The sequence below is a fragment of the Thalassophryne amazonica genome, chromosome 15 (assembly GCF_902500255.1).
Source record: "Thalassophryne amazonica chromosome 15, fThaAma1.1, whole genome shotgun sequence".
Classification (NCBI taxonomy): Eukaryota; Metazoa; Chordata; class Actinopteri; order Batrachoidiformes; family Batrachoididae; genus Thalassophryne; species Thalassophryne amazonica.
The window spans coordinates 56,783,090-56,806,547 of record NC_047117.1 but is presented as its reverse complement, the minus strand read 5'-3'; the positions used below and the strand labels follow the sequence as shown (position 1 = coordinate 56,806,547).

The 23,458-nt window shown below is 39.9% G+C and overlaps 1 protein-coding gene across 1 annotated transcript in view; it reads left to right on the top strand.

Annotated features, from left to right (window-relative positions):
• The window catches only part of LOC117525926 (voltage-dependent calcium channel gamma-5 subunit), a 72,000-nt gene that overhangs the window by 28,012 nt on the left and 20,530 nt on the right, over window positions 1-23,458 (top strand). Inside the window, exons 2-3 of the mRNA XM_034187880.1 lie at window positions 13,254-13,494; window positions 20,933-21,019. Coding sequence (XP_034043771.1) covers window positions 13,299-13,494; window positions 20,933-21,019 — 283 coding nt within the window. The 5' untranslated portion in view covers window positions 13,254-13,298. The remainder of the gene's footprint in view (window positions 1-13,253; window positions 13,495-20,932; window positions 21,020-23,458) is intronic.

Genomic DNA, 23,458 nt, shown 5'->3' with positions numbered 1-23,458 from the left:
AACATTGCATCACCGCACAAGGCTCCGGACGACAAACAATCGGTTCGGACGCTGAATCTCTGGGTGATGGAGTTATCTGCACTAGTATCGATGATGCCGCAGCTGGAGCAGCAGGAAGCAGAACGGCTTGCGCTGCAAGCTCCGTAACACGGGCGTCTGTTTGTTTAATTTGGTTTGCGAGATGCTGTAATTGCTCCCATATTTTCTCCAAGTGTTCTTGAACTTTTTCGGCAAAAGGAACCGCTTCTGCCGCTGGGCCCATTATGGAATGGCCGGGAACTACTGTTATGTGTCGACGCGGGTTGAGGAGCGGACCTGCGTCAGACAGAACCCAGCGCTAAAAATAACCAGAAAGCGGTTCCAACAACAGAAACAATTTATTTTTCACCTGTGCATAATAATGTGTACAAAACTGAAACAATGTCCTTCTGGTGGAGTGACTGTTGGCACGCTCTTAAGCGCCCAACAGGATAGAAGCCCGGTGTTCCTGGACCCACTACCACCAGACAAACACCCCCCAGGTGGACACGACAAACTGACTCTCTTTAATGTGTGCTGACAGCAAGTGTCCTCACCCTTCCTTGCTTCACGGGCTCGATGTGTCAAACCCAGGCGCGGTCCTCAGCGTCTCACAAACGGATATCACAAGGTCGAGTTCCCAGCAGTTCTGCTTGAATCACACATGCCTTAAATGCAGAACGCCATCCAATTATCTGCTTCAGCTGAAAGTCTTTAAGGTTGCATGTGAGCACCAGTCACAGGTGCTACACATGATGTTGATGAGGGTGAGGATTCTTCAGCCAGCACCTTCTCCACAGACAAATCAGTTCTCATGCCACCTGAAGAGCAAAGAAAAGAAAAGAACACCAAAACATCCAGCCACACCCCCCAACACACAACAGTGAGAATGGAAACATTTCTTGAATGGAACACTTTTTGAAAATAACAAAGAAAAAGATTGTATTGCAGAAGTTTAATTTCAGTGTGGAGAAGGCCTTAAAAACATGGGATGAAATTAAATCAAAATAATAAATGAGGAATTCTTTTCTTGGGCATGCTACGGGGGTGCTATGACAAATCCAGGGGGAGCTCTAGCCGCCCCTTGGCCCCGCACATGGCGTGCATACAGGCCATGGCGGTTGAATGCATTACTTATTGTTTTCTTTGAAACAATTGTACGTGCTAATTCCACATCTTTTTGAAGCTCTCCACAAGTGGTCCTTGGCTCTTGGACAACTTTTGTGATAATTCTTTTCACTCTGTCAGCAATCTTCCGAGGATCACTTTGTTGTGGCCAGTTTGTTATGAATTGATGTTCTTTACACTTCCCGATTATGGCCCCAACAGTGCTCATGGAACATTGAGAAGTTTTGAAACGCTTCTGTAAACAATGCCATTGCTTTGTTTTGCAACAATACGGTTGTGAAGAGCCTGGGAGAGCCCTTTGGTTTTTTCCCATTCTTCTATGACCCCTTGGCAATGAGACATCTTTTTATGGGCCATCAGATGGGACACCTGATAGATTTCAGTTGGTGTCTTGGCTTTCCATGCCTTCTTGCACCTCCCTCACATCTATCTATCTATCTATCTATCTATCTATCTATCTATCTATCTATCTATCTATCTATCTATCTATCTATCTATCTATCTATCTATCTATCTCTCTCTCTCTCTCTCTCTCTCTCTCTCTCTCTCTCTCTCTCTCTCTCTCTCTCTCTCTCTCTCTCTCTCTCTCTCTCTCTCTGGCAGCAGTTGTTTGTCTTCTCTGCCTTCTTCTAATGCCACTGACAGCATTTGCCTCAAGCTCCATGTTTCAGCATAGCACGCCACAACAAATTGTTCTCATTGAATTTGTGGCTGTTCTTGGAAATGTGGTGCTTCGTGTTGCGAGTCACATAAATTGAGGTTGACAGAAGGTTAGGTGCATGTTAACAAAATGGACAGAAGGGGAATGACTTATACTGTTGCCAATGATGTGGCCTTTACTCTCACAGTGTTGTGTCCAGCAAGACGTCTACACCCCTGCAGTGTCTCTGCTCAGTGGTACATGAGAATGTTAACATTTTTCTCTGTTTTTGTGTGTTATCTCTTGTTAAACTGATGATCAACTAAAGAAAATTTCTGCACAAATGAATCAGAAATGGACAATTACAAGAGGAAAATCTCTGTTCAAGCAACAATAGACAGAGATCACAGGTTGTCAGGCTTTTCAAGGAAACACAGATGTTGATGTAAGCAAACAGGTGTTTTCAGTATTCCTTTTCAAGCAGCGAGGAACTACAAAGGTCTTTTTAAAAACCTGATGCGTTTGATGGGAAGGCCGTCTGAATAGAAATAATACACCTTTAAAATCTCAGATCTCTTTGTCCTCTGAAAAGCAACAAACACACAATGGGATTTATTAGTACTTGCTAAGGATTGTGTGTGTGTGTGTGTGTGTGTGTGTGTGTGTGTGTGTGTGTGTGTGTGTGTGTGTGTGTGTGTGTGTGTGTGTGTGTGTGTGTGTGTGTGTGGTTTTTGGATGTGAAGTTGTCAATCATTTTTGGAATGGAAAGTCAGTATACATAAGTAGTTCAACAGAAAGAATTTTTTTTTTTCAAATTTTGCCTCACTGCAATGGAATTGAAATAAAACACTCGCTGTCTCTCTCTTTTCAGAGGTGGTAAGTAATTACAGAGAACAAATGTAAGAATTATTGTTAACAGAAAAACACTTTCACAGCCATTTTTCTCTTGACAAGTCAAGGGCATGGATACGTGAACATTTACCAGTCACTGAATGCACTTTCAAATGCTCACTCAGACAAATCAATCATTAAGAAATGGAGGCACGGTGGCTTAGTGATTAGCACTGATGCCTCACAGCAAGAAGGTTGTGGGATCACTTCCCAGTCTTTCTGTGTGGAGTTTGCATATTCTCCCCGTGTCTCCCCGGGCACTCCGGTTTCCTCCCACAATCAAAAACATGCTGTGGAGCATCTACCAGTTCAACATGTGGATATAATCTGGCTTGTTTACTTCATTGTATGGTGATGTACTTCGCAAATAAATAAAAATACAAACAGCATGATACTGCATAGTCAATCTGTCTGGACTTGGCAGTTCTCAAAAACTCAGTGAACATGCAAGAAGGAGACACCCATGACACCTATGAATAGGTTATACACTTCTGTGGTTTTTTGATTCTGTCGCATGCTGCACTTACAGTACCAGTCAAAAGTTTGGACACACTTTTGTCTAAACTTTTGACTGGTACTACAAGTGAATAAAAAACATTTTGGACCAAAGTTGCACCCTTTGCAAAGCAGCATGCAGCACAGTGCAAGTGTCATTGGTAGTTTCCATTTGATGCGGTGGTCATTTTCAAATCCAGCCCTTATGTTGTTTAAACAATGGCGTGTTGCCACCTGTGCAACCGCGGGTGTGTTGGTCTTAAAATGAGGTGTGGTTTGGCATCCTAATGCCTCTTCATAACTCAAACAAAACTGAAACTGTATTGAAAGCAAAAATTAAAAATAAAAGTAAAAACTAATATAAAATATTTTTATAAAACTTATATTTTTTGCAGTGGTGTTCTTCTTCCCCGGGTTCATAGGGAGGGAGCGCCAAGATGGAACTGTCCAGGGGATGGTACAAGTCTGTTTCAATATGGAGGAGATGGGATGCACGGAGATGGAGGAACAAGGTAGTCAAATGCTTCACTTCATGGAGCTGTCATGGATGCAGCTTCGATAAATGATCTGCCTGCACAATTTTGAAGTTTTTGTGCAGATTATTTTTGTTAGGACAATTACCTAAAAACACTGACACAGACAACAAATGAGACACCAGGGGAAACAGGTTTCAGTTACTAAGATCTTTCTTCATTTAAAGCTTTAAAGGTAGAAGTCATACAGAGTGTAAGTCTGAAGACAAAATACAAGTACATTCAGTTTTCATGCCACTTTTATAGAGTCCCATGGTGTTACAAAGTCCATTCAATGAAATCATTTGATAGTATGACAGTCATTGACATACACTGATGAAACATTGTCTTGCCTCATCATATAGCATAAGACAATCAGAGGAATAGTCCTTTCCTTCTTGCTCATCATGCACTGATGAACACATCATCAATCTTATCTGTGCCCTTTGTACACTTCCTCTTCCATGGCATTGTTCAATCAATTACTAAGACAATTATAATGGTAAATATATTTTACAGAGCTTTAACATTAACCTTTCTAACAGTTTTCCCTCGCCAGAGAACCTTGCACTTCTGTTACTTAGTGAATCTAACATCTAAATGGTAATGTCCCAAATTCAAACAAACTACTTTTAAAGGCAATGACAAATGCCAAGCTGATTGGTTTCATTCCATCTTCTCCCTTGCTTTCAACTGGGGTCAAAACAGCAGATCTGAGGTGGATCTGCATGTTGATTTGGCACATTTTATATCGGATTCCATTCCTGAAGCAACTCCACATTACATGGAGAGTGGGGTTGCTTTGAACCTGGAACCTTCCACACTGATAGAAAGTACACTTGGTCACTATTTGGTTTCATTTCTGTTTCGTCCAAAACCCACCATAATTAATTAACAGGCTAAATACAAACCATATATGCCCTGTGCATTATTTTGTGTTCAGATTATGCAGTGTAAATAGCAAAGTGGAGACAGACACACCCCAAATGCACTCCGATTATGGGTAAGGTTGCGACCGATCCGATATCAGGATCGGCTTCCAATACCAACGTAATTCAAGTATCGGAAAATACCAATCCAACCCGTGACATTTTCCCATATGTGAGGAGCCTCTGTGAATCCTCTCAACTGCTGCTCTTTCCTCTCTGCTTTGTTTGCTACCGAGTGGGAGGAGGGGAGGTTTCTGAAGCTGAGCTGTTTGAGAGAGCTCTCTTCTGCAGTACAGGTGCTGGTCATATAATTAGAATATCATGAAAAAGTTGATTTATTTCAGTAATTCCATTTAAAAAGTGACACTTGTATATTCATTGTTTATATCCAAAAATCACCAGGCCAAGCAGAATTACATCCCATAGTGCTACCTTAATTGATAATATATTCAGCAATGATATTGAGAATAACACTGTGAGTGGATTATTAATCAATGACATTAGTGATCATCTACCAGTTTTCATCGTTTAGAATAGAAACCATTGGCGGAATCAGCCAGAGGAGAAAATAAAATACAGGCGAGTGCGGACAGAGGAAAACATGAACACACTAAAGAAGGATTTACAGGAGCAAAACTGGGAAAAGGTATACAGTGAAAGTGATGTTGATAGTGCATATGAAACTTTTTTACAAATATTTACATCATTATATGATAAAAATTGTCCAATTAAACAAGACTACAGAAAACAAAAAATCCAAGCTCGACCATGGATGACGAAAGGGTTACGAAATGCATGTAATAAGAAAAATACACTGTATAGAGAATTCATAAAACTAAAGACTAAAGAGGCAGAAAATAGATATAAGAAATACAAAAATAGATTAACTAATATTATACGGGTATGTAGGAAGGAATATTATAGTAACATATTATATAATAACAAAAACAATATTAAAGGAATATGGGATATATTAAATAGCATTATCAAAAATGGTAATAAAAAACAGAGTTACCCTCAGTATTTCATTGATAATAATGTCAAGAAGGAAAATAAGGATGAGGTAGTCAACGGTTTTAATAATTTTTTTGTAAATATTGGACCAAGCTTGGCAGAAAAAATTCCCGATTCCCAACCTGAGGATTGGGATAATAATCTCATAGAAAGAAATCCCTGTTCAATGTTCCTCACAGCAGTGGATGGAAAAGAAATTATAGACATTGTGAATAATTGTAAATATAAAACATCTACCGATTTAAATGAAATTGATATGGTGGTGGTAAAACAGGTCATTGAATGGATTGTAGAACCATTAACATACATCTGTAACTTATCATTTCAAACCGGTAAATTTCCCAATCAAATGAAAATAGCTAAGGTTGTGCCGCTGTATAAGACTGGGGATAGACATCACTTCACAAATTATAGACCTGTTTCTTTGCTTCCACAATTTTCCAAATTATTAGAAAAGTTATTCAATAATAGATTAGACAAATTCATAAATAAACATAAATTACTTACTGATAGTCAATATGGATTCAGAGCACATAGTTCAACATCACTTGCATTAATAGAATCAGTTGAGGAGAATACAAACGCCATTGACCACAAATTACATTCAGTTGGAATATTTATAGACCTTAAAAAGGCTTTTGATACAATCAATCATGACATATTAATCAATAAACTTGAACAGTATGGGATTAGGGGGTTGGTGTTGCACTGGGTGAGAAGCTACTTAAGTAACAGAAAACAGTTTGTGAAGTTGGGGGAATATACATCATCATGCTTGGACAATGCTTGTGGCGTCCCACAGGGGTCAGTATTGGGTCCAAAACTGTTTCTAATTTATATAAATGATATTGTCAATGTTTCCAAAATATTAAAATTAGTATTATTTGCAGATGACACAAGCATTTTTTGTTCAGGGGGGGATTTGCAGGAGTTACTGAGGAGGATCAGTATAGAAATGGGAAAATTGAAAATATGGTTTGACAGAAACAAATTATCATTAAACTTAAGTAAAACAAAATACATGTTATTTGGCTATTGTAATACAGACATACAGGTTCAGTTACAAGTCGAGGGGGTAGATATTGAAAGGGTACATGAAAATAAGTTTCTGGGGGTGATAATAGATGATAAGATAAACTGGAAGACTCATATAAAACATATACAAAGTAAACTGTCAAGAAGCATTTCAGTTCTAAACAAAGCGAAACATATTCTGGACCACAACTCACTCCGCATTCTTTACTGCTCACTGGTTTTACCATATTTACAGTACTGTGCAGAGGTATGGGGTAATACTTATAAAGGTACAACACAATCACTATCAGTAATGCAGAAAAGAGCTATAAGAATTATTCATAATACTGGCTATAGAGATCATACAAATCCACTATTTTTACAATCCAAATTCTTAAAATTCACAGACTTGGTTAATTTTCAAACAGTACAAATTGTGTATAAAGCAATAAACAATTTACTTCCAGCAAATATTAAAAATATGTTTTTTAACAGATCAGGGGATTACAGTCTGAGGGGGAAATTTAATTTAAAGCATCAGTGGGCATGAACAACATTAAAAGGTTTCTGTATTTCTGTCTGTGGGGTGAGGATGTGGAACAGATTGGGAGTGGGGCTCAAGCAATGTCCAGGCATGAACCAGTTCAAACAGCGGTACAAAAATATGTTTTTTTCTAGGTATAGGGAGGAGGAAGGGTAATGAGGGTTAGGGTGTTTTTGTTTTTTGATTTGGCTTGTAAATATATAGTATTTTGTATGTAAGTAGGTATGTGTAGGTGTATATTTATGTTTGTGTATATGTATGTGTGTATATATATGTATATGTGTATATGTGTGTATATGTGTATATATATATATATATATATATATATATATATATATATATATATATATATATATATATATATATATATATATATATATATATATATATATATATATATATATATATATTGATATCGGTTTAGGTGTGTAGGAATCTATGTGTATATGTGGCAAAGGGTATTACTGGTTGTGGGGAAGAAGGGGTAGGGATAAATAAGCTGATGCTTCACCCTACCCCTTTTCGGACATGTTGGGTACACAGTAGGAACTTTTTTGTTGTTGTCTTTACTGATCTATCTTGTAATTGTTGTTGTATCAAATGTTCGAAATAAACAGTTTTCATTCATTCATTCATTCATTCATTCATTCATTCATTGTACATTCATTACACACAGACTGATATATTTCAAATGTTTATTTCTTTTAATTTTGATGATTATAACTGACAACTAATGAAAATCCCAAATTCAGTATCTCAGAAAATTAGAATAGTTCTTATACAATGGCTAAGACCAAGCTTTACTAAATTATAAATAACTTTTGAATGATATAAGATAGAAACTTACTTTTTTTTTTGGTGAAAAGATAACTCCATGGACTTTCGAGCCAGCCATCGGCCATGTTTGTACTCCTCATAGAAGCTGTGTGATGATGTGCGCAATGTGAGTGTCCAATTGGAATTGCTTCACCGTCACATGGTTTTCCAAAATCCAATCGTAGGGCAGATTTACCTCACGTGAAAAGCCAAAGATCGTTTTCAGGAGTGATATGTTACTAGTTGGCCCGTTTGAATAGCCCCTTGGGTGCTCCAATGAGTACATATAATTAGTACATACTCAGTGCGCCCTGCGCCATTATGCACAGCAATCAGTGAAAGCAGCAGCACACAGGAGAGCCTCTGATGACAATCTCACATGCTCAAACAAAGTGTAACTATCGGGATTGCTCCACTAGTTTGCATGTCACTGTTACTGGATAACTCTGTTGCTTTCTCTGCGTAAAGCACTGTTTACCATATCAATGGACAACAAAAAGCATAGACAATTTTGTATATATTGTTCAAAATGTGCATTTGTGTTTATTGTTTGAACCTTTTTGTTGTATAAAGCTTATAGTTAGGGCTGGATCAGGTGACCCTGAACCATCCCTTAGTTATGCTGCTATAGACGTAGACTGCTGGGGGGTTCCCATGATGCACTGTTTCTTTCTCTTTTTGCTCTGTATGCACCACTCTGCATTTAATCATTAGTGATCGATCTCTGCTCCCCTCCACAGCATGTCTTTTTCCTGGTTCTCTCCCTCAGCCCCAACCAGTCCCAGCAGAAGACTGCCCCTCCCTGAGCCTGGTTCTGCTGGAGGTTTCTTCCTGTTAAAAGGGAGTTTTCCTTCCCACTGTAGCCAAGTGGTTGCTCACAGGGGGTCGTTTTGACCTTTGGGGTTTTACATAATTATTGTATGGCCTTGCCTTACAATATAAAGCGCCTTGGGGCAACTGTTTGTTGTGATTTGGCGCTATATAAAAAAACTGATTGATTGATTGATTGATAAAGACTTTCACACAAGACCTCAAATTACCTTTATAAAGTGTCAAAACAGTTGTTTATTATAGTTTTCTGTGTGTTTTGAATAAATGTGTGTGGAAAATTATTTTTCGCTTTATTTTTTCCTTGCCTATTTTTGATTGTAAACCTTTATTACACTTATAAAACACAACAAAAACATATATATTCTGAAAGCACAGGCTGTCCTGAAAAAAGACATAAAACTTGATTGTGGGATGCAGGGAGAGCTATTGACAGCAATAATAAGACATTTATGTCAGGTGAGTGAACTGTCCAAAAAAATGTCCTCGGACCCCAGAGGGCTAAGACCAATACAAAAAAAAGGATTTTTAGAAATGTTGGCCAACTGAAAAGTATGAACATGAAAACTATGAGCATGTACAGTACTCTCTCCTTTCTCTCGCTCTCTGTCTCTCTCTCCTCTCTGTCTCTCTCTCTCCTCTCTGTCTCTCTCTCCTCTCTGTCTCACTCTCTCCTGTCTCTGTCTCTCGCTCTCTCTCTCTCTCTCTCTCTCTCTCTGTGAGGGAAGTAGAGAGTTTCCTCACTCTCACACCGCATTTGAGCAAACATTGGAAACATGAAGTCTTTCAACTGTAAAATAAAGCCTACAAATGAATTTCTGGAGCTATGCAAGCAGAAGGAGCTCTTTTTATCATAAGACTTTGACAGAGATTTTTTCTACTGTGTTCTTGAGCTGCAGCGCTGCTCGGCTCTGTGCCGGCGGGGGAGGGACGAGCAGGCAGTTCAGCACAAACAGCCTGGCTGGATTTAAAAAACTACCTGATAGCAGAGCAGAATGTGACGGCGCTGTCAGAACACTGATGGCGCGGCACTGTTGTTCCATTGTCTGGGGAGAACCCTGTGTTAACATGTTTTCCATTGTCCGCTGGAGAGTGGTGGGAAAAACCGAACACGCTTTCGCATGAGGTGCGAGACAAGATGTGATATAAATGGGAAAAAGGTGGCGGTCAGGTATTTTGGTTCCGAGCAATGAAAATAAAGAATTTCAACATTTTAAACCAAAAAAAAAAAAAAAAAATGCCACTTGTCCGGTCGGACAATGATTTAGAGCTATTGCTTGTCCGATCACATTTTACACTTGTCCCGGACAATCGGACAAGTGTTAATGTCATTGGTAGACCTATATTCTAGCTGTGGGTAGCGACAAAGTTCCACCTGGCTCTCGGGTTCAAATTGTCTGTTTGTTGAGCACGGATTTTCTGAAAAATGAACTGAATTGTTGATGAAAATGTGTGCTGTGAAACGCTATGAAACGCCAGCTCAGATCGCAGCAGAGGAGGACAGCCGAACAGAGATTCTGTCCACTGAAAGTGAAAAAAATCTTCATTAAAATCCTGTGCGTGAGCGTCATTGATGATATATTTAGAAATTTATGGCTTATTTTACAGTTGAAAGGGCTTGTGTTTCCAAAAAGTTTGATGTTTGCACAGCATGAAAATACGGAGAGAGAGAGGGAGAGAGAAAGAGAGAAAATGAACGAGAGAGCAAACAAGAGAGCACATACGCTTTCAACCTAAGGGCCCCAATGACCTCCCCCTTGGTGCCACCAGTCACCATAGGAAGTTTGGTGTCGATTGCTTAATTACTGTGACTCTCTCAACAAGTTTGACACTTTCACCACAGATGTGCTTCTGATAGCCAAATCCAGAAAGTCACTGAAAGCCTGGATATTAGTCTTGATTTAGCACAGCTGCAAAGCACAACATCCTGACTCCACACTCCATTTTTTTAATGTCATTATCAGGGCATCTGTTGATTCGACAAAGGACAAAGCATCTTCTACAAAGGTTCTGAAAAGAAGTCAGTGAACATTTTCTCACCTAGAAAGGCATCTGCCTCACTGGACTCCACAACCCACAGCTCTATTCTATTCCCTATGCAGCAGCCAATCCATGCAAACATGGAACAGAACAGGAGCCAGAACATACTTCTGAGGTACACCAGAAATTACTAGGAAGAATTCAAAGATTCTGCACCCACTCTGTACAACACTGTAGCGGGGGCATTACTCTGCTACTAAAAGTGTGGATGTGAGTGTAACTGACATCCCATTTCCCTGTGTTTGCAGGTTTCCTGTGTAAAGCCCCGTTTACACATAGACGGTAAGAGCTCCCGGAAGCGTCCCGGAAGAGTTTTTGGCCGTCTTAAGGATCATACGCCGTTGTTAACGCCGGCACTAGGGGGCGTGGCTTAGTTCCGGCTTTACAGGGAATCGTCGAAAAAATTATTCAACATGTCGAATAATTCCGGGAGCGCTCCCGGAGAATTCGCGTGACGACGGAGACAACGCGAACAACGGCGTTTGATACTTTTAATCGCTGTTTCATCCTGCCCCTTCCTGTAGTGCCGCAGTTTACACCACCGTAATTGGCGGCCGGCGTTGTATCCCTAACCAACGGTGTGTAAAACGGCGACAGAGCCCACATCGGCGTTCTCAAAGGCGTTTTAACTGGCGACAGAGGCAGACAAAATGGCGGCACTAGCGGACAGTACACCGTTCTAAATGCCACCTCCTGGTTAACGGCGTTCCAAACGGCCGATAGGCGGTGGTCAGTATAAAAACGCTAGCGCGCTGCATGCAGGCCTCTCACTCATGGCCAGCTCCAGATATTTTTGCAGAGAAGCTCCAGTATGCCTCCTAAAAGAAAACTGGCAGTGGCAAAGACTTACCAAGAGGTCTGGTTCAGAAGCAGAGGAGAGACCTGTGGTGGAGACGAGCAACACGTTGAGGAGGGGAAAAGGAGAGGAAAAGAAAAGGCTGAGAGATGAGCTCCCTCCCCCTGCAGTGATAGCTGCTTCAGCCTATTATACTCTGGGGGCGGTGCCTATATGCAAAAGTTCCTGGAGTAACACAGGATTTGCCTGGATAAATCCAGCGGTACACAGGGCATTATCGGCGGCAGCAGAACACCGCCGTTCTCATGCGTGTCTTAACCTGCGATTGTAAAGGATAGAACTGGCAACCCCCGTTACCTGATGTGTGCCAGATGCTACGGCGTCAAAACGCCGCTTTATTCAGTGGATTTAGCTGCGTTTTATCCACGTATTTGCGGCTAGTACGGCGCTCAAAATGCCGGCGAAATGCTCCGCCCCTTTCCACCGCGAAAACAGCCGGAACTACCGCGAACTTCAGTCTACGTGCTACCCGCCAACAAAACCGTCTATGTGTAACCTGGGCTTAACTTACACAACGAAGACTCTCACCAGGGTCACTATCTGGTGTTGGCAAGGCAAAATGCAATGAACATTTATTATTGTGTCTCAATGTAGTAAATGAATGAATGAGTAAGTAATGTTGTATTTTCTTTAACCTCACCTCATACACTCAGTAAAATAGGAAATCCAAGGTGAATCTGCATGTTGAATTGGCACAGGTTTTACGCCGGTTGCCCTTCCTGACACAACTCCACATTGCATGGAGGAATGTGGTAGGGGTAGGGTTTGAACTGGGAACCTTCCACACTGAAACAAAGTGCACTCACCACTTGGCCATGACCCCTGCCCTGTGAGGGTAAATGTAACACACTGATGTAAGTTTCTTGGGCCATTGAAACTTGTTTGATATGATTATGAGTTACCTAATTTAATAGGGTAGTTACAACTACTTTTTAAAATAGTACAGTTACATGTCAACTTACCTTTTTTTTGTTGGACCAACACAATTTATTCATGTAATTGTACTATTTTAAAAAGTAGTAACGACCCTATTAAATATTAACACAAATTCATCATGTTGACCCAACAAATTTACATTTGGGTCACTCAGCAAAATTGTTTCTGGCTAGGTTTATGCATTTTACTTGGGTGGAAATACGTTCCATAATTTTATAATGTTCACTGAGCAAGTTATTTTTTGTCTTCTCTCTTTTCCTTTTCCTTTTGCCTCCCTCATGCGCCAGGCCATTTCCTCAATAACCTTACATTTCATCAAAATAAACGGGGAAGCAAACCCTGTGACAACTAACAGTATCTGTGTATAGCTGGACCAGTGATGATGTCCAGCAACCTGCTGGAAAGTCCCACAAGTTCTTAGGAATTCCACAGATTCAACTAAAACTCTGTAAAAAGCGACACAGGCTGCAAAGAAGCATTGCTGTTACTCACTGCTGCTTTGTTTTTGAAGTGATTTCCGGACCTTTATGTGTCCCCTTCACTGCAGTGAACTCTGAGGGATGTTTTTGTTTACCTTTCTTTTTGCTTCTAGCTCCCCTTTTCTGCTGGAGGCGCCCCCTGCTGTTGAGGCAGTGGTATGAGCCTATTTGGCAGGAAGGCGCTGATGTTGCTCAGCAGCGTGTTTGCTGTCTGTGGCCTTGGTCTTTTGGGGATTGCTGTCAGCACCGACTACTGGCTTTACCTGGAGGAGGGCGTCATCCTCCCCCTCAACCAAAGCACCGAGATGCGCATGTCGCTGCACTCCGGCCTGTGGAGGGTTTGTTTCTTGGCAGGTGAGTTTTGGTTGCAATGACTCATCATGTAATTAATGTATATGTTGTTAATTTCTGGATCATTGAGGCAACGTTGATCATTTGATTGCAATAAGGTTGGAGCTTTATGATGAACTGGATAGGAATTAATGCAATTGTGCAAAATGTTTACTTTTCATGATTCAGGTCAAATCAACACAATAAATGTATTACTGTTTTTCATCAAACATGTCACTACACTTGGCAGTGCCCAGCAAATTACGATGGCATTATCATAGCTGTGACACTGAAAAAGCCTAAATGTTTTTAGGTAGGTGCACCTGAAGAAACTTTAAAATTATAAGGTTTTGTGAATTGTGTGGGTTTGCGTATTTTGATAATGTTCTCAGTTTTACATGTGTTTGGTGAGTCTGGATCTGAGTGTCTACAGCTGTCACGAACAGCACATCTTCTCTAACCTCTTGAACACCTTTTCAGAATGGAGCATGCCTATTTTGGTTTTGCCTTCTCCTCTTGTCTGTGGTAACTCCAAAAGCTCTCCTTTTTAGTTTTTTTTTTTTTGTTTGTTTGTTTTTTGTGATTTGCCCAGTCTTATTGGCCTGGATCCAGTAGCACCCCCCAGATCCCCTCAGCTCTTGGGCTATACCCTCACTGCTCACTTTATTAGGCACACCTTACTAGTGCTGGTTTGGACTCCCCCTGTCTTCGGAACTGACACTGATTCAATTGCATGCTGGAAATGTTGCTCAGAGATTTTGGTCAATATTGACATGATGTCATAACAGAATTTCTGCACCGCTACATCATCACTAACAGCCTAAATTGTTGATACAATGCAGGATGGTTCCATGCTCAAGAAGCAGTCATCATCCATAGCTCTACTGGATGGTTTTCCCCCCAGTAGTGTTAATTTCGTCAGACGATACGAGACTAAACATATTCACCAAAGAGCATTTTTTTTCCATGACTAAGACGAGACGGCATCAGTTTCCTAAAACACTGACAAAGACAATATTAACATGCATTATTGTTGGCGGAAAATGATGAGACTATAATGTTTTGCATGAAATTAAAACGGAAATAAAATCTTCATTTTCATGCTCAGTAGTGTATAAATCTCATGTGACTAAACCCCCAAACTTACAAAAGCTTCTGCACTTCACCTATGCACGCTTTGACACCTTTTAACCTTTCAAATCATCACTCCTCCTTCAACTCCAACTTCACAAAGTTGTGAATGGAAAGATGAATCAGAGCAGAAACACTAACAGTTAGATTTTTATTCTTTTCTTAGAGAGACAGTCTTCCAGACAAGCGTTGCCCCAGAGTAAACCAGGTATAAACTTTTGCTCTTACCCTCTCTCAAACTGTTAATGGCAGGATGCAGGATGTGTTGATGTGAAGGGTCTTATGTCATTTATCATTAGAGACATAAATAGGTTCAGCCATTACTTTAATTATGTTCCAGATATTGTTGGAATGCTTCATTGGCCCTTGTGACCTCATCTGCCCTGTTTGGGGTTTGTAGTCTTAGTGAATGTGTTGGAAATCTGTCTACCTAGGTAACAGATGTTTTCCTTTCATGCAGTGGGTCATTGCTATAAAGGGACTAATGGTCCAGTGTGTGTTTTATGGGCAAATTGAGTGGCCTTATTGCCAACTTAACTGTTCTGACTCACAGTGTTTGACCCAGAAAAGATCACAGCAGAATTCATGTGGATTATGTTTCGTGACCTGCTCGGCCAACATTTACAAAGTGTGAATAATACAACAGTAAAATAAATAAATAAATAAATAAATAAATAAAATAATTCTAAACAACAACAACAACAACAAAAAACCTAATTAAAGATAGTTAATGAAACTATTTAGGTCCACTGAACTGCAGAGATGCATGTTAAGCTGTAGGGCTGATTGTCACATGTGGAAAGAGTAAAATACTTCAGTTCAGCTTCTTAAAATATTGTTACTGGAAATACAGACTAATCATGTTTGTAATATGTTGTATAATTAAGCTTCATCTATTACATTGTAAGCATAACTCTTACAATACATCATTAAATTAACATTTGCCTCAAGTTTACTGCACTTTTGTGTATTTGGATATAAATGTTTTTCATTAAAAGTCTGAAACAGCAATGTCAATAGAGTTCTTCAAAACATTACTGAAACTGAGCCTTTACGGCTGCAACATTAAGTCAGAATAAAATTAATTTCTTTTGCAATTAATATTTTAATGATTTTCCTAAGAAATTCTAATGCTATAGAAGAAAATTTAAAATAACACTGGCTGTGGAGGCACGTGTGCAAAAATTGGAATGTAGCTAACAACTGTGCCACTATGACCATTAAAGCAGACCCTTTCACACACCGACATGACAGTTTAACCTGGGGAGGGGAACCACAGATGTCTTGTGTTAGATGAAATAACGGCTGCATGTGTGAAGACCAATTTCATTTGTGACATCAACATTCTGAGTCTCTGCCTAACAGTAAGGCTGGAGTGAGAAGTGACAGCTTCGTGATTAACTTTCATCACATCCCCTTTAGAAACACCTCCATGCTTCTTCACAATTTATTTTTACCCTTTTATCCATCCACACTTGTCATGATGTGTTCAATTAGATGTTTCCATCCTTATACAGTAGTGGAAGGTTCTTTGCAAATACAGTACTGTGAAAAGGGTTTAAATGCATCAATAAATGTCAGTTTTTTTGTTGTATTGTCTTAATCAAGATATCCTTAAATGACTGAATTTCAAAATTACAAATAAATTTAATATTACAGTATTTCAATATTACAAAGATTACTCTATTTATTAAAGAACATTGAACAAGGTTTCAAACTTGAATAAAAACCTGGTAACTTTATAGGTTTACAGCCCACAAAGTCAATAAAATCAAATCAATAATAATAATGTTTTCCGAATCTGACAGTTATCTCAAAATAATTCTGTTCAAGAATAAAGATTATTTTGCTCACACTTTATTGTTAATTTTATTATAAATGATTTGATATTTAAAATATTAATTATTCTGATAACCCACAGAAACAAACATTTTGTTTGTACCCGGTCTGTCCATTAGTCTTTTAAATGCTTTTAAATCAGTTTATGGAATTCAGTAAAGCTTCACTCAGTGGTACTACACCATATGAAGACACCATTAAAGAGATATTTTTGAGCAATTGAGCACAGCTAAAACACTCAAGCCTCGGTCCCACCGAATAATAAGCCATGAATAATGAGCCACACATGCGTGTGTCAGTGATTATTTGAAGAATGATCCATGTTTTGAGCTATCACGTATCCGCTATTAAGGCACCTCTATGTGCCTCTCTGTACCTCACATGTGCCAGGTATCAGCCTCTAGTAAGCCATGACCGACCTGTCATTCGAGCCCCGTCCAACCTTGAATGGCTCGTGTCACTGCATATGGTCCACGTCAAGCCACATATGATCCATGCAGCACCATGTAACGTGACGTTGGTCCACATTTAGGCATACAGTAGTGTTCAGAATAATAATAGTGCTATGGGACTAAAAAGATTAATCCAGGTTTTGAGTATATTTCTTATTGTTACATGGGAAACAGGGTACCAGTAGATTCAGTAGATTCTCACAAATCCAACAAGACCAAGCATTCATGATATGCACACTCTTAAGGCTATGAAATTGGGCTATTAGTAAAAAAAAAGTAGAAAAGGGGGTGTTCACAATGATAGTAGTGTGGCATTCAGTCAGTGAGTTTGTCAATTTTGTGGAACAAACAGGTGTGAATCAGGTGTCCCCTATTTAAGGATGAAGCCAGCACCTGTTGAACATGCTTTTCTCTTTGAAAGCCTGAGGAAAATGGGACGTTCAAGACATTGTTCAGAAGAGCGTAGTTTGAGTAAAAAGTTGATTGGAGAGGGGAAAAATTATATGCAGGTGCAAAAACTTATAGGCTGTTCATCTACAATGATCTCAAATGCTTTAAAATGGACAAAAAAATAAAGAAAGAAAATAAAAACTAGAGACGCTGGAAGAAAACAGAAAACAACCATCAAAATGGACAGAAGAATAACCAGAATGGCAAAGGCTCACCCATTGATGCAGGATGATCAAAGACAGTCTGGAGTTACCTGTAAGTGCTGTGACAGTTAGAAGATGCCTGTGTGAAGCTAACTTATTTGCAAGAATCCCCCGCAACGTCCCTCTGTTAAATAAAAAACATGCAGAAGAGGTTACAATTTGCCAAAGAACACATCAACTGGCCTAAAGAGAAATGGAGGAATATTTTGTGGACTGATGAGAGTAAAATTGTTCTTTTTGGGTCCAAGGGCCATAGACAGTTTGTGAGATGACCCCCAAAGTCTGAATTCAAGCCACAGTTCACAGTGAAGACAGTGAAGCATTGTGGTGCAAGCATCATGATATGGGCATGTTTCTCCTACTATGGTGTTGGGCCTATATATCGCATACCAGGTATCATGGATCAGTTTGGAGATATCAAAATACTTGAAGAGGTCATGTTGCCTTATGCTGAAGAGGACATGGCCTTGAAATGGGTGTTTCAACAAGACAATGACCCCAAGCACACTAGTAAACGAGCAGAATCTTGGTTCCAAACCAACAAAATTAATGCCTCACAGATGTGAAGAAATCATGAAAAACTGTGGTTATACAACTAAATACTAGTTTAGTGATTCACAGGATTGCTAAAAAAGCAGTTTGAACATAGTAGATGCTACTATTGTGAACACCCCCTTTTCTACTTTACTTTACTTTTTACTAATAGCCAAATTTCATAGCCTTAAGAGTGTGCATATCATGAATGCTTGGTCTTGTTGGATTTGTGAGACTCTACTGAATCTACTGGTACCTTGTTTACCATGTAAGAATAAGAAATATACTCAAAACTTGGATTAATCTTTTTAGTCACATAGCACTACTATTATTCTGAACACTACTGTATGTTTGGTCCAAACCTCCAGCCCTCCCACAGTTGGTCCCTTTAAAGTGTGGGTTTTCGATTCACAGCGTCCATTCAAGATGCTGTCACATTTTTTAAACGCAGTCCAAAAAAAGACACTGCACTGAGTGAGTGCGCACTCCCTCACCAGGGGATACAAATTCTGATACGGATAACTACTTTGGCACAACACCAGGCGGTGTGCAAATCTGTGCTTCAGGCTGCAGTTCACCTGTGTTCCAGAGTCATTAAATGCAGCATTTCTTCATATTCCCCCAGCTCTCTGTGACCAAAAAAAAACAAAACAAAAAAAAAAACACCACAATGAGGTGGCTGCTTTAATTATATACAACCGCTGCTGCAGCTGTGCGGATCACAACCCCCCCCCCCCCCCCCCCCCCCAAAAAAAAACATCCATAACCAGACCACCCTGAACCGAACCACGGGTTCCTGGACAGTCACCTCTGTGCTTCTTCTCACTGGCTTTATTTCTTCCGCAACTTACAGTTATTGTGACACTGTGATCCAACTTTTAACATTGTGTTTGTCCGTTAATGTCTGCAAAATCCCTCTTTTGTGCGCTGGTGTTCTGCGTTCCTGGACAGTCGCCTTCGCGCTTCTTCTCGCTGGCTTTGTTGCTTTTGTGGCTTTAAACACAGTCATTTTGACACCATGATCAAACTTTTAACTTTGTGTTCATCCGTTATTGACTGCAAAATCACTCATTTGCGAGCTGGCGTTTTGCGTAAATGCTCGTCTTTGGTGCCAGTCATTGCGCCAGTGCGCACACACACAGTGGAGCTCATCTGATCCATAACAAGATGTTAAATCTATCATAAACATATTGTTACAGCTGCAAGAAGGAATGAACATGCAACTGTTTTACCAAGCTATTACAATACAAACATTACAAATACTTACCTTTTAAGCTGTTCCAAATACGTTCTCCACTTCAGTGCACGAGAGAGAGGGGAAAAAGGGTCCAGATGAAACAGTCCTCTGTGATTCCAGAAGTGATTAGAGGTGTTTTTAACTTCCAAGCTCTGACAAAAAATGATTAATCAGCTACAAAATAATTATTTTATATACAGTGTCCGGTGCACAAAGCAGGTGGAACTGTAGTGAGCAAAAGGGCTGAACCCAAAATAGGCTGTCCAAAATACCTCGTAGCTGCCAGGTGCTCGGCTAATGGCCTTTTAACAGCCTTGTCATCACCACAAACATGCCTCTAAAATCCTTGTTTGTCCTCGTAGTAATCTGTACACAAACTGCCCACGCTGTTGTTACTAAATTTTGAACTTCTTGAAATTAGCACCACGCTCAGAGATGAGCCTCGTTAGCCGAATATTCTGCCTCTAAGAGCCTATCAGAGCCACTATTCTCCCACGATTGTTGAATGCCTCCTCTCGTACCAAAAAATATATACTGCGTGGCTCATTATTCACTGTTCATTATTTGGTGGGACCAGGGCTTTAGACTCTCATCTGGTGATCAAGGACTCTGTCCGAAGTCTCCAAGACATTGGCATCTTCAGTATGGAGGCTGAATCAAGTAGTTAGTCAGCAAATATTAATTCCACTGATATATACATGTATGCAACTACTATGGCATCACATGGTTTGGGGCTATAATTGTGTGGGCTTGCTTGCTTTTATGCCCATGCCCTCCACAATCCTATGAATGTTTGAGAAGCAATCATCCTGCAGTCATGTAATTGTTTTAGCAGTGACTTAATGCAACATATCTCAGACTACACTCTTGATTTGATTCAGGTTGATTTATTTCAGTTAAATGTTACTAAGAACCTCTATTCTGTAAACTATTTAAAAAACCAAACAGTTCTGAAAGCTGTGTATTTATTTACTAACAAATTGTAACCTTGAGCAGAGTCTTTCTGCTCTGAGCTCACACGATAATGTGCTGAAGTCAAAATGAACTGTGTATTATCAGCACACAGCGTGCACTGTGAAAGCTAATTACACAGGATAAAACACACTGTATCACCTGCTGTGCAGCGCTTGGAGTGAGTGATGTGTTGAAGACAACACGACTTTCACATGTGTAGTTGTGTGTTAATATCCAGATACACAACTTTGTGCTTTGGCAAAGTGTTGAAAAAAAAACGTGTTAACCTCTAATGATGGGTGTTCTTTTTACAAAAACCTGACAGCAGAAGGAATGTTTTATATCACACAAATTTCTAATTCCACTTTCACTTGCAAGTTGCAGTGAAGTTACTGTCAGCATCTTCACACATAAGCAAGCTGAGGTTCCAAATTATTCTTTTGATTTCGAAGTTTCAGTCATTATAGCACGCTCAATCAAATTATGAAACCCAGTCCTTACTTTTTTCATGACAGGTCTCTTTGTATAAAGGGTTTTTTGTTGTTGTTTTTAACATTTTGCTGGTATAACTATTATATATATAATAAAATGACACAAGAGCTGTAATTTAAATCTACTTCAGAATCTTGTGGACTTGATTTTTTTCCCCTCCTTTGTTCCAGGAGAGGAAAAAGGCCGGTGTTTCACCATAGAGTATGTCAAGCCCACAAACGTCCATATGACCTCTGAATCCACCGTTAGCGTCCTGAGTAAGTAATATTCACATATCAGAAATTATTATTTCCATTTTCCTAGTTGTTTCTTATCCCTACATTTAAACTGTTTGTTTCATGTATCAGGTCCGTGGGGGTCTGTGGTTGTTTTGATCACAAACCACTGTGAATGCTCCATTATCTATCAATTTCATTCACTTAAATAACATGCACTGAAATGACAATGTTTGAAACGATGTGCAAACAACAAAAGTAAATGTCATTTTTACTGCTGTGTCTTGAAAAGTACTATATATCAAGTCAAAGTGGAGTCATAAAATTGTTCAGGAAGGTTAAAGGGGAGTTGTTTTCCATTTATGTTTCAAGTCATTATCACATATATGTTGATGGCCTCAGGTTTTGGTCACATTACACAAGTCCAGATGTCTCCAATAGAGATCCATTGTATTATTCCTGAAACAATCACTCACACCAGACGTCCACTTAAGTGGATGAAAAATATAGCACAGCCCCTAATTTAATTTAGTAGAGACCCCTGAAGGTTGTGCCTACACACACATACATGGACACTGCAGACAAGCAGCTTTGACCACAAATAAAAGGACAGATCTTGTTTTATTCACCGGAGATAAAGAACAGGCAGCAGCATTTTACAGGGTATATACTAAATGACTGCAACCCTGACAACAGCATCTGCTTATTTTTTTTAACAAGCAATAAATCACCATGAGCAGGTGGTGAATATTTAGAAATATTCCCAGAAAAGTGCACAGTGGTAACAAGTACAGGAATTACCAAATAGCCTGGAAATGCAGTGTCCATAATAAATACAAACCTATTCTCATTATTGTTTTAAAGTTCAATATTAATACATCCACCTGTATGCCTGAGTGCAATTTCAAACACTAACTGCAGCAAAAATACCCTGTCATTATTGCTGTGGAGAAAACATGCAAAATGTCACTGTTGAGACCTAAATTGCAGTTAGTGAATGAATGGATACATAGGCAGACCGACGAGTCCATTCACTCAATTCACTTTATGTATACAGCCCCAAATCAAAAGATGTCACCTCAAAGCACTACATGCAAATATTCCACACCGTGAGCAAACATAGCAGTGAGGAAAAACCTCTTCAGCATTTTAATTTTGCAGAAAGAAACCTTAAGCAGGCTGACCATCTGCTATGGTCATAGTAACAAGACTAAACACAAGGGATAACATCGTCACCACATGCAAGGACAGAAATGTTTCCCCAAGAAAAACACACCTAAATCATTGTTTGCAATAACAGGATAATTGAACAGAGCAGCTCAGAGTCCCAGAGAAAAATATGTTACATTTGTTTAGTCAGTGATTGCATTGATGCCAAATCAATCATTGATGAAAGAGATTTCCCAGAGCTCTGTCTGAACCAGCTGAACCTTCAGTTTTTCTTGAAGATGCTTTGCCACACAAAGTGAGTATAGACTGCACTCATTTAAAGTGATGGCTTGACTCTAAGAAGTTCCTTCACAGTCAGTACGGTATGTACTGCAGTGATGGTTCACCATCATTCAGGCCCCTTCACACATAGTGCGAATTTGGCCGATTTGCGCTTAAAGTGCACATGAAGCAGGAAAACTGTGCAAGACGTAAAATCGTAGCTGCCTCATACACCTGTTGCTACAACTATTTGCGCACACCAGTGGCTGAAAGACAGAGTATGCACTGTGGGAGCTCATAGAACCCTCTCATGGCAGGTGTCGGACAAATTCCAGCTGACACACATGAACACCTAACACTGCTCATTTGGCACTTACAAAATGTGACCACTCACACTATTAACACGACAACAGTCAGCAGACAATCACTGTTGAGCTAGCAGTGAAATTTGTCTGAGTGCCCCAAGACTATGAAGTTGCACATGAGGCGTGCCAGAGTGTCGGCTCCCCCCACAACACTTCACGCATTTCCCCCTGCCCCCCCAACACATGTGTATGTGTGATTTGTGCCCCCCCTCCCTGCAGGCGAGGCATCTCATCTGATCACAGAGTGACATCTTGGTCTGTGCGCTGACAGGATAGGGGGCGTGTCAGGCTGCCCACAGCTGTTGAGACATCCCCAGTTCTGGATATCACAGCTGCAGCATACGCCCCGTGTTTTGACGGACAAGTGTGTGTGTGTGTGTGTGTGTGTGTGTGTGTGCTTGTGCTTGTGTGGAAATACACAAAAACATAAAAGCAGACTGTCAGTCTGTTTAGACACACAGCAGGCGATCTGAATGTCACATCTGGCAGTACATGCTTGTTGGGCTGTGAGGGCTGTGAGCAGTGTGCTGCAGGACCACGACAAGCCAACAGTATGACAACTACGCCACTTTCAGTCATGTATGAGCAGAAATACGCCGTACCAAATGCCGTTTGGTCAGTTATCACAGTGCTTTATTTCTTTTTTTTTGTTTTTTAAATACATTTACCTGTTTGTTAATTTTAG